At 42.1% G+C, this 11668-nt stretch overlaps 1 protein-coding gene across 2 annotated transcripts in view; it reads right to left on the bottom strand.

Annotated features, from left to right (window-relative positions):
• LOC102246610 (nucleolin) overlaps positions 1–11097 on the bottom strand; it is a 15006-nt gene extending 3909 nt beyond the window's left edge. Inside the window, exons 1-9 of one of the 2 annotated variants that reach the window (XM_005882965.2) lie at positions 10944–11048; positions 9763–9876; positions 7520–7895; positions 6995–7129; positions 6143–6229; positions 5503–5641; positions 3959–4083; positions 2956–3079; positions 2300–2396 (exon numbers count right to left, since the gene is read on the bottom strand). In XM_005882965.2, coding sequence (XP_005883027.1) covers positions 2300–2396; positions 2956–3079; positions 3959–4083; positions 5503–5641; positions 6143–6229; positions 6995–7129; positions 7520–7895; positions 9763–9876; positions 10944–11033 — 1287 coding nt within the window. In that variant the 5' untranslated portion in view covers positions 11034–11048. Of the gene's footprint in view, positions 1–2299; positions 2397–2955; positions 3080–3958; positions 4084–5502; positions 5642–6142; positions 6230–6994; positions 7130–7519; positions 7896–9762; positions 9877–10943 lie in introns of both variants that reach the window. The other variant, XM_014530598.1, reaches the window with a different exon arrangement.
• Positions 11098–11668: the final 571 nt, after the last annotated feature.

Here is an 11668-nt window from a genome sequence, read left to right as displayed (position 1 = left end):
CAATAAAATATATATTTAAAAAAAAAGAAAAAAAAAAAAAGAAATATCAATGATGGGAATCACTGATTGGGTGCCTCCTGCACGCCCCCTACTGGGGGTCAAGCCTGAAACCCAGGACTGGGAATTGAACTGTGACCACCTGGTTCATAAGTCGACACTCAACCACTGAGCCACACCAGCAGGGCCACATACTCTATTTAATTCACCCATGTAAAGTATGCAATGGTTTCTAGCATATTTACAGAATTATACAGTCATCACCATAATCTAATTTTAGAACATTTTGATCATCCCCAAAAGTATCCCTCAGCAGTCATTCTTCGTTCCTCGCCCCCCCCCCCATTCATTCCCATCCCCCAGCTGCAGGCAACCACTACAATGTTTTCCATAGATTTGCCTATTTTGGTCATTTCATATCAATAGGATTATACAAATATGCAATCTTTTGTGTCTGGCTTCTTTCACTTAGCCTAATGTTTTTGAGTTTCATCCATGTTGTCATAGCATGTGTCAGTATTTCATCCCTTTTTATGACTGAATAATATTCCACTGTATGAAAGTACCACATTTTGTTTATCTGTTCATCAGCTGTTGTACATTCTGGGTTATTTATACTTTTTAGCTAGTATAAATAAATCTGATACAAACATTCATAGAAATGTATAGTTACAAGTTTTTATTTCTTTTGGGTAGATACCTAATAGTAGGATTGCCAAACCATATGGCAACTGTATGTTTAACATTTTGAGAAACTGCAAAACTGTTTTCCAAAACAACTGCTCTATTTTGCATTCCCACCAGCAATGTTTGAGGACTCCAATTTCTCCACCTCCTTGCCCAAACTTGTTACTGTCTGCCTTTTTTATTATAGGCATTCTAGTGGGTTGAAGTGGTATCACATCATGGTTTTGATTTGCATTTCCTTAATGACTAATGTTGAACATCTTTTCATGTGCTTATTGGCCATTTCTATATCTTATTTGGAGAAATGTCCATTCAAATCCTTTTAAATTGGGTTTTCTTTAATTTATTTTACAGAGAGGAAGGGAGAGGGATAGTTAGAAACTTCAATGAGAGAAAAACATCAATCAGCTGCCTCCTGCACGCCCCCTACTGGGGATCAAGCCTGCAACCAAGGTACATGCCCTTGACCAGAATAGAACCCGGGACCCTTCAGTCCGCAGGCCGATGCTCTATCCACTGAGCCAAACTGGCTAGGGCAATTGGGTTGTCTTTTAATTTGAGTTGTACGAGTTCTTTCTATGTTCTGAATACAAGTTCCCTATCAGATACATGATTTGCAATATTTTCTCCCAGTGTGTGGTTTCTTTTGACTTTTTGGATAGTGTCCTTTGAAGTACAAATGTTTTTAATTTTGATAAAGGCTAACATCTCAATCTTCTGTTTTATTGTCTGTGCAATATCTTTACCTAGTATCACAAAGATTTACTCTTGTGTGTTTTTTTCTAAGTTTTAACTCTTACCTTTAGATATTAGATCCATTTTGAATTACTTTTGTTTATGATGTGTCCCCCATTATTTTTTTTCTTTCTCTCTCTCTCTCTCTTTTTCTCCCATTATGGTTTTTTAAAAAATGGTTTTTTTTATTGATTTTTAGAGAGATAGGAAGGGAAAGAGAGAGATAGAAACATCGATGAGAGAGAAACACCGATCAGCTGCCTCCTGCACACCCCCTACTGGGGATTGAGCCTGCAACCTGGGCATGTGCCCTGACTGGGAATTGAGCCGGCAATCTCCTTCCTGGTGCATAGAGAACACTCAACCAACTGAGCCACACCAGCCAGGGCAGTAAGAACATTCTTGAAGAGAATGCACCACACTCATTTCTGACTTGGGCACTATGCTTTATTTCATATGGTCATGGATTCTGGGCTTCTCTCAGCTCCCCTTTGTAATAAATCTTAAATGATTCTAAACATTTAAGTATATCTAACTACAACTTAATTAAAGTTAGAGAATTAATATAGCTTTTGGCAGGAATTTCTGCTTTGTTGTTGCTGACCACAAGTATGCAGAGTGCCCGCCAATCTCCTCACAGAAAACACTGCGAACAATTTGGGATTTGTTTTCAGACTTGTTTTCTAAATCTGCAGGATTCTTTTCTAGAGATTATGTTCATCAGAATATACTGGCATAAATTGTTTTAGAGTACACCTACACCAACAAATTCAGCTCAAATGTGTCTGGAAACCTGATATTCAATTTTCACCTCACTGAAAATCCCTTCAAAGTACATTCTGTTCCATCCATTCTAACGTCACCATATTCACCCTCTTACCCTATCAAAGCTTGGACACACGGTGATAATTTTCATTAACTGCTCACAACATAATTCTTTTTTTAAATCCTCACCCAACGATATTTTTCCCTTTGATCTTTAGAGAGAGAATGGAAGGGAGAAAGAAAGAGAAACATTGATGAGAGAGAGACACACATCAACTAGTTGCCTCCCACATGCACCCTAACCTGGGATCAAACCTGCAACCCAGGTACAAGTCCTCGACTGGGAATCAAACCTGCGACTATCCATCTGAGGACCAACACTCTAACCACCGAGGCAAAATGGCCAGGGTTCACAATATAATTCTAACAGACAAAGTTAATGTTCTGTTTTGGTACCTGCCCAGGCAAGTCACAAAGTGTGTTATTTTACTGGAGCTAGCCCTGAAGAGAGAGGAATGAAGATAATCTATGGCTGAATTCTTCCAATCTTCAATCTTGTATTTGGTCGAATAAGTCTCCATTTTTCTATGATACCAACATTGTTTTCTACCAGGATCTGGCTGTGCATTATACGCCTTCTAATAGCAAGGCTACTTAACTACTCTTTCATTCTCTAAAATCAGGCATCAATGATTTGGGAGAATGGAATGAAATTGTCACGTTTGGATCCAGTAGACATGTATTCTTTTCAGTACGAGGTACGAAACATACCTTTTACTTATCCCATCATTGCTCAGAAATCTGATTTGAAAAGCATCCTCAAACACTTCCTTTAGTTCATGCTCAGTGACCTTGCTAGGCAAGTTCTTGATCAAAAGTGTTTTGGCATTTCGATCTACATAAATAGAAAAGAATATTTTTAGTCTGCATTTAGATCTCATAGGCATCAAAAGTTCTCTCGGAGAGAAAAAAATATTTCACACACAAAAAAAATATTTCACAAGAGTTGAAGAGAGGAAACAACAATGCATACTCCTTCAAATATTTGAACTAAACAAATATTTGAACATACAGGTTGGGTGAGGGCCTATGCTTCATGCAGGCTGTGAAAATATAGGAATGTGGTCTTGTGGGGGAAAAACCAGTACATAAACAATCCCATAATTACAAATTGTGCTAAGTGCCAGGAAGGAAAAGTAAAAGGGGAGATGAGAACATTTAGTGGAGAAGACATAGCCTCGTCTGGGGTAAGGGAAAGGTTTCTGGATCTGAGGAAGTGACCTTTAAGCTGGATGGGTTGCAGGTAGCCAGGGCATGAGTCTTGCAGTGAACATGTGACAGAGAAGATAAGGTAGAAAATGACAGAGAGTAAGGTAAAGAACTGTGACAGAGAAGGTGGGCCAAGTAGCTAGAGCAGCCGTGGGCAAACTACGGCCCGCGGGCCGTTTGAAATGAATAAAACTAAAAAAAAAAAGACCGTACCCTTTTATGTAATGATGTTTACTTTGAATTTATATTAATTCACACAAACACTCCATCCATGCTTTTGTTCCGGCCCTCCGGTCCAGTTTAAGAACCCATTGTGGCCCTCGAGTCAAAAAGTTTGCCCACCCCTGAGCTAGAGCATAGGGAATGAGAGCAAGGTGGGCCAAGTTGGTGATGTGGAAGCAGGTGACCTGTTGGTAACTGAGGAGCACGGAATAAGACAGAAGATGATATTCCTGCCTGACGCAGTCTTTTAGGTAGCTATAAACAAATTACCTTATTTGCATACCTTTTTTTGTTTCCTTTCCCTTTGGTTTCTTCAATTTAATTTCATACCCAAGGACCTTTGTCTCACTGAGTTCCAGGGCTTTTTCCTGATCGTCAACAGATTTAAAATTCACATAACCAAATCTCCTACAGAGAGGAAGAAGAAAAGAAAACACACACACACACACACACACACATTAAATCAAGAGGCACAAGCCTTCTGGTTGGCTCATCACACTGGCTGTGAGAGTGGAAATTAGTATCAAGTAAAAAGCAGTTGCTGAATTTACAATTTCAAACCAAGGCTCCACCAACTGGCAATATCAGTGCCAGGGAGTCCCCAGAAAATAGTGGTTCTCACCAGCGAGTTTGGCAATATCTGGGGACATTTTCAGCTGTTACAACTGGGGCAAGTGCTTCTATTATCTTGTGGGTAGAATCCAGGGAAGCTGCTAAACAGCCTACAATGAACTTGACAGCCCACCACACAAAGGTCAACCATGCCAAGGTTGAGAAGCCCTGTTCTAGAGCAAGGACTGGTTTTCTGTTTAATAACTGACCAGAGTTAACCAAAAGCTATAGAAAATGAAGCTTAAAATGACAAATTTTTGAACTTTTATTTTTAATAAGCAGCCATCTGCATTTGTTTACTGGAACAAAAATATTATTCCTAATGTGGAACTGTTAACAAACTCAAGGGCTGTTTCGGTAAGAATTTTTTCTTAATACAAAAGGAATCCTTATTTACTGCAAATGCAACAATATTCCAAAATATAGCTAACAAAAACTAGAAGAGCCAGGGACAGGCTCTGGAGCCAGAGTGCTGGGCTCAAGTCCTGGCTCTGCCCCTTTCTCGCTGTGATACTGGGCATGCAGCATAACTTCTCTGTGCCTTAGTCACCTCTTCTATGAAATGGGGATAATGGCAATAATCACCACTGAGGACTGTCTTATGGAGTCAGTGAGTTATATAAATAAGAAACTAAGAGCAACACCTTGAACAGTGAGCACCCAGCAAATGTTTACTAGTATGATTACCTTTGTTTCTACCTGAGAAATTCTGAGTTGTACAAAACAGGCTTACACCTAAGACATTTGCTTTTGATGAAAAAGAAGTGAGAAAAGATGAAATTCAACTCAGCAAAAAAGCAGAACGATATTTACCACCAAAGTTGGGGGTTTTGTGATTAAATTTGTGGCTTAGCTAACATAATTCTAGGCAAATAACATTGCTCACAGTTGGAAAATCATGAAAATATGTTTCTGTAAAGACTTGGAAGATCTTGGGATTATTTTAATGCTTTGGTTGGGAAAATTGGGTAGCAAAGTTTAATCTTGTAGGTTTAATAAACAAGCCACTGAAGGGTTTTAAATACTCATTTTGACTGCAAGAGACAGGTAAAATCCCACCAAAGGGCGAAGAGCAAGTAATAGAAGGATGTGACAAAATGGAAGTCTAGTAACCCACAGTGAAACAGAAAGCGACTGGGACTCCTAAATTCTCCAGGGACAGTACGTGCTAGGCTGATAAACTCTTAACAACATTCTTAATTTACCGGTATTTACCTGGACGAGCTGACTCTGACACCAACAACTGTGAGTTCATTTTTAGCAAAAAATTCCCTGAGACCAGTTTTTAGTTCAGCAGCAGTTTTGTTGAAATTCAGGTTTCCAACAAACAGTTTGAAAGTTACAGGTGGTTCAGCTGCCATACAAAAAGGTAAAACAACAACAACACACACACAAGTCAAATAAGCAGTTCAGAAAGAATGATGCTAAAAGAAAATTCATCAAAGACTGGCGTATTATAACACCAGGCTGCAATTAAAATCCTTGCTCATGATTTAAGATTTGGTTTTCACCAAGATAAAATTCTCTATGTGTCCCTTATATTTTAAAACACAGGAAAGCGCCCTGGCTGGTGTTCTCAGTGGTTAGAGCATCAGCTTGCACACCTGAAGGTCTCAGATTTGGTTCCCAAAGGCACGTACCTGGGTTGCAGGTTCGATCCCCACCCCTGGTCTCGGCTTGTGCAGGAGGCAATTAATCAGTGTGTCTCTCTCACATTGATGTTTCTCTCTCTCTCTCTCTCTCTCTCTCTCTCCCCCTTCCTCCCTCCCTTCCACTCTCTCTAAAAAGCAATGGAAAAAATATCCTTGGGTGAAAATTAACAAAACAAAACAAAAAAACACAACAAAGGAGTTACCTTCTAATTTCTGTTTTTTGGTTTCAGGGGAAGCCTTCTGTTTGGCCCTTTTCTTCTTCTGTTTATCAGGTGTTTTTTTAATATGATCTGTGGGCAAAAGCCAAAATATTGTATTTTTACTGATCTGTCTGTGCCACTAGTAAGTAAACTGGAAGTTCTTACATTCTCCACAAATATCATACCTATGTTATGCCTATTCTTCACAAGACACATGGATTAGGTCTGGTCAAAATACTTTTAAAAGCATTTATAAATTAATTAGAAAGTTCTTCAAGTTCATAACAGAAATGCAACAGTCCCTGCCCAAGGACTTCCCTTACAACTAGAAATCGTTGAGACTGGCCACCATTTAACATAGCCAATTTGGGTCATTCTGACCCTCCTCCTCTTCCTCATAGCCTTTGTCATCACAGTGGTTGTCCTGCTCGTCCTCCTCGGCCCCCACAGGAAAGGCTTTTCTCCCTCTGGACCATGGAGAATTCACAGCTTCTTTTTCAGAATCTAAATGAAAACCCACCCAATCAATTCCTGACACATATTCAAATACCTCCTTTAAATAAAACTCATACCACCCTGGCCGGTTTGGCTCAGTGGATAGAGCATTGGCCTGTGGACTGAAAGGTCCCAGGTTCGATTAGGTGTCAAGGGCATGTACCTTACCCTTACTCCTACTGCGGGCACATCCCCAGTAGGAGGTGTGCAGGAGGCATCTGATCAATGTTTCTCTCTCATCGATGTTTCTAACTCTCTATCCCTCTCCCTTCCTCTCTGTAAAAAAATCAATAAAATATATTTTAAAAAATAAAATAAATAAAACTCATACCAATACACTTTAGAATCTAACTCAATTACCTTCATCTTCATCCTCCTCTTCGTCATCCTCCTCTTCGTCTTCATTTCCTGTGCTCTTGGCCTTCACAGGAACAGCTTTTACAGGAGCTTTCTTGCCTTTGGCTGGTGTAATCTCCATTGGTTCTTCTTCAGAGTCTGAAAGAGAAGCTACCTAGTCAAAAACTCAAGAGAATTATCCTCAAACCAACATTAGTTCCAGATAAATCTAAAGGAAAAAATACATAATACAATACTGTGCTTAGTAGTTATAGCAAGAATTAACAGATTACTTGGAAGCAAAACCCTGTATTATGAAAACTACTCATAGAATGTGCTGTTAAACATTTTCTCAGAGGCAGGCAATCATTCATGGCTAACACCCTAGTATACAACCAGCACGGAGAATCCCTGGGAGGATTTTTATCTAATCCCCATGGTGTCATGGAAGGAGTATGTCTGCATGTTGCCCACCCAACCCACAATCTCACCCCTAATGTACCTTTCAAACAAGAGAAGAGCCCAAGAACTACCAAGAGAACGCCTTACCGTCTTCTTCATCATCATCATCCAAGAAAGGGGCAGCAGCAGTAGCTTTCATCACTGCTGGCTCAAATTCAACCTCATCCTCCTCTTCACTGTTGCCATCATCTTCCTCATCACTATCTTCCTTCTTGGCATTCTTGTTATTCCCTGCTCCCTTGTCTGGGGTGGCTGCTTCCTTCTTACCAGGGGTTGCTACGGCTTTGGCTGGTGTAACTGCTGCCTTTTTGCCAGGAGCCAGTATAGCTGTTGCCTCGTTGCCAGGAGTGACAACTGCTTTCTTGCCTGCTGTGGCAACTGCAATCTTTTCTGTTGGGGAAACCATCACCTTCTTTCCTGGAGTTGTGGTAGCCTTTTTGCCTTTTTTCTGAGGAATGATAACCTCAAGATTAAATAAAAACAAACATGAGTCGCTCAGCCGGTGTGGCTCAGTTGTTGAATATCGACCTACAAACCAGGAGGTCATGGTTTGATTCCAGGTCAGGACATATGCCCGGGCTGTGGGCTCAATCCCCAGTGGGAGGCATGCAGGAGGAAGCCGATCAATGATTCTCTCTCATCATTGATGTTTCTATGTCTCTCTCCCTCTCCCCTCCTCTCCGAAATCAATAAAAATATTTGTAAAAACAAACAAACATGAGTCTATTTTCAAACTCAAAAAGGGAGTATTGGTCCCTCATAAATGACTGCTAAATTCTGGCACTGCCTTCTAGTTCAAGACCACATGCATTAGATATATGCTAGCATGTTAAAACTATAGCGTCATGTTACATGTCCTTATCTATATCTGTGCAGTCACAGTCCTCATTTTCAGGTAAAATGTATAATCATAATGAACCCTTCAAATACCTATGGACCCACACCTGTTAATTTCTATACCTCATACTCTAATCACTTCAGCTTTGAAGCAGCACACCTTAAATGCACTCTGAAAATAGACTGTCTAGATCCCATCTGCTACTGTGTGGCTCTAGTTCTTTAAAGTATATTTTTATTGATTTCAGAGAAGAAGAGAGAGAGAGAGAGAGAGAGAATCATTGATCAGCTGACTCCTGCACGCCCCCTACTGGGGATCAAACCCACAATCCGGGCATGTGTCCTTGACCGGAATCGAAGTCTGCAAGCCGATGCTCTATCCACTAAGCCAAACCAGTTAGGGCTAGGAGAGATTTTTTTAAGCCTCACCTTTTTTTCTCTTCTGACAATGATAACCAATGTTACATGGTATTTTAAGGATTATGAATTAATTTCTGTAACTAAGAGCTCTGTTAAGTGTTATTAAATCGTTTGGGGAGGTGGTATAAAGTTCACTGAAAGCTCAGTATTAAGACCAGAGATAAAATGAGTATCAAATAGGCTGGACAGTCCTTGCAAAATTAATACAAATTAGAGTGGGCAGTTAACTTGATAAAAACATTATCTATAGTCAAGTCACACTCAAAGCTACCTCTTGTTGACCACCAGTTTTATCAAGTTATGTGTTAAAATAAGACTTGTAGTTGTCTTTACAGTAAGCAATAGTAGCCAAGAGTACCAAAGTGTCATCGTCAGTACAAAGGGAGCTGGCGTTCCTCACTCCACAACATTATAACACAGTGACTAGTGTTACAAAAGTTGTACAAAGAACAGAGACCTGCCCAGTTGTGTGGCTCAGTGGTTGTGTCGACCTATGAACCAAGAGGTCACAATTCAATTCCCAGTCAGGGCACATGCCCCAATTGTGGACTTGATCCCCAGTAGGGGGAGTAAGGGAGACAGCCAATCAATGATTCTCTGTCATCACTGATGTTTCTATCTCTGTCCCTCTCCTTTCCTCTCTGAAATCAATAAAAATATCTATCTTTTTAAAAAAAGAACAGAGACCTGCTTGGCAGCTAGGAAAGGAATCTGGTAAGGCTAAACCCAGACCTGAATACAATGCCCAGCACCACCACATACAAGACAGCTAGCTGTCCAGGCTGTTTCCTCATCTAGCATGTGGGGCTAGCAAGTTGAAACTGGAAAAATGATTTAATACATCATCACACTAAGCCCTGTGGAGGGCACATGAGGAGGCGGCTCCAGATCTTTTCTCTCAAGCTCATCCAAATACTTACCTTTATGGTATTTTGACAGGTCAATGAAGAGCTTGTGAAACACTCAACCATTACAACAGGGCATCTATGAAGGAATACAATCTTACCTTTGCCAGTATTTTCACACATACAACACGACTGTACATGACTCTGCATTAAATTGTACATAATTACCTCTTCTCCACTGCTTTCATCTTCTTCATCTGACATTTCCTCATCTTCACTATCTTCTTCTCCCTCCTTTGGAGGAGAAGCCATTTTCTTGGGGTCACCTTGATTTTTACCAGCCTACAACAGACACGATCATTAGCACATCACACCTCCCACATTTCAGGCCACTCACATTTTGCCTGCAGTCATCTCCCTTTCTCAGAATCCACTTTTCATTCTGTTAAATATTACCAATAAGGTAAACCAATCTTAGGTAAAAAGACAATTTTAGCCCTTGCTGGTTTGGCTCAGTGGATAGAACATTGGCCTGCGGAGTGAGGGGTCCCCGGGTTCGATTCTTGTCAAGGGCACATACCTCGGTTGCAGGGCCTGGGTCCTGGTTAGGGCTCATGCAGGAGGCAACCAATGGGTGTTTCTCTCACATCGATATTTCTGTCTTTCCCTCTCTTTAAAAATTAATGGAAAAATATCCTCGGGTGAGGATTAAAAATAAAATAAACAATTTCAAACACACGATCTCCCTCTTCCTATTGCCTTCATTTAGCATACCTGTTTTATTTATTTATTTTAAAATATATTTTATTTTTTTAAAATATATTTTATTGATTTTTTTTACAGAGAAGAAGGGAGAGAGATATAGAGTTAGAAACATCAATGAGAGAGACACATCCATCAGCTGCCTCCTGCACATTCCCTACTGGGGTGCCCACAACAACCAAGGTACATGCCCTTGACCGGAATCGAACCTGGGACCTTTCAGTCCGCAGGCCGACGCTCTAGCCACCGAGCCAAACCGGTTAGGGCTAACACACCTGTTTTAAAAATGATACTTCCAGCCCTAGCCGGTTTGGCTCAGTGGACAGAGCCTCGGCCTGCAGACTGAATGGTCCTCGACTGGATTCTGGGTCAGGGCACATGCCTGGGTTACAGGCTCGATCCCCAGTGGGGACGTGCAGGAGGCAGCTGATCAATGATTCTCTCTCATCATTGATGTTTCTCTCTCTCCCTCTCCCTTCCTCTCTGAAATCAATAAAATAAAATAAAATATAAAACTTTTAAAAGCCTTCGGTAAATTGTGGCACCTTATCCCACCCCTCTCCTCTGAATTTAAATTAGGGCAACTTTAAAGATCACCTCTTAACCTAACTAGATTTAAAAAATGAAGAAACCCGGCTGCTCGCTACCTCGAGGAACGACCTGCGAGGCCCGGCCCACGTGGCGGGACACCCAAGGCACGTGCCCGGCTCCCGCCTGTCCCAGGAGTTTGGCCTCATCTCTCCACCCCAAGGCCCAGCGCCCCCTCCCCACGCTCAGTCCCGAAGGCTCTCCCGCTGCATCCACCACCCGCAACACCCGCCGCCGCTCTTCACCTCGCCACCAAGAACCCCAAACCGCAAGACCTCCGCGCTAATCACGCGAGACTTCCCGCAGCAGGACGCCCTCGAATGCGCCCGGGACGGCGCGCACACCCTCCTCCTAGCGGCGCCCTGCGCGCGTTCCTCAGAAAACGGGCCTCGACGTTCGTGCTTACGGAGGAAGGCCCCTTATCTTTGTGGGTTACACGGTGGGTGTGTGGCGGGTGAGGGGGGAAGACGAGCCCAGAGGAACCGAACAACGCCAAGGGGGCCGCTTGTACGGAAGACTCCGGCGCGGATGTTTCGCTACGGGCTAGAGTTCGAGCCTGGGCAAAAGCTCATCTTTGGAAAGTCGACGACTGTACTTCGTCACTCCATTTCAACCAATCAGAGTTTGCGCTCATTCCATGAGCCAATCGCGGACGTCGTGGGGCGGGGCCTGGAGTGGGCTGGCCCAGGTCGCCGGAAGGGAGAGTGGAGATTCCGTTTCTGGGTCGGCCGGAGTGCGGAGCAAGATGGGTGGGGAGCAGGAGGGGTGGGGAGCAAGAGGGATG

This window comes from Myotis brandtii, unplaced genomic scaffold (genome assembly GCF_000412655.1).
Source record: "Myotis brandtii unplaced genomic scaffold, ASM41265v1 scaffold744, whole genome shotgun sequence".
In the NCBI taxonomy this organism is placed as follows: Eukaryota; Metazoa; Chordata; class Mammalia; order Chiroptera; family Vespertilionidae; genus Myotis; species Myotis brandtii.
This window is presented reverse-complemented; position numbering and strand designations above follow the sequence as displayed.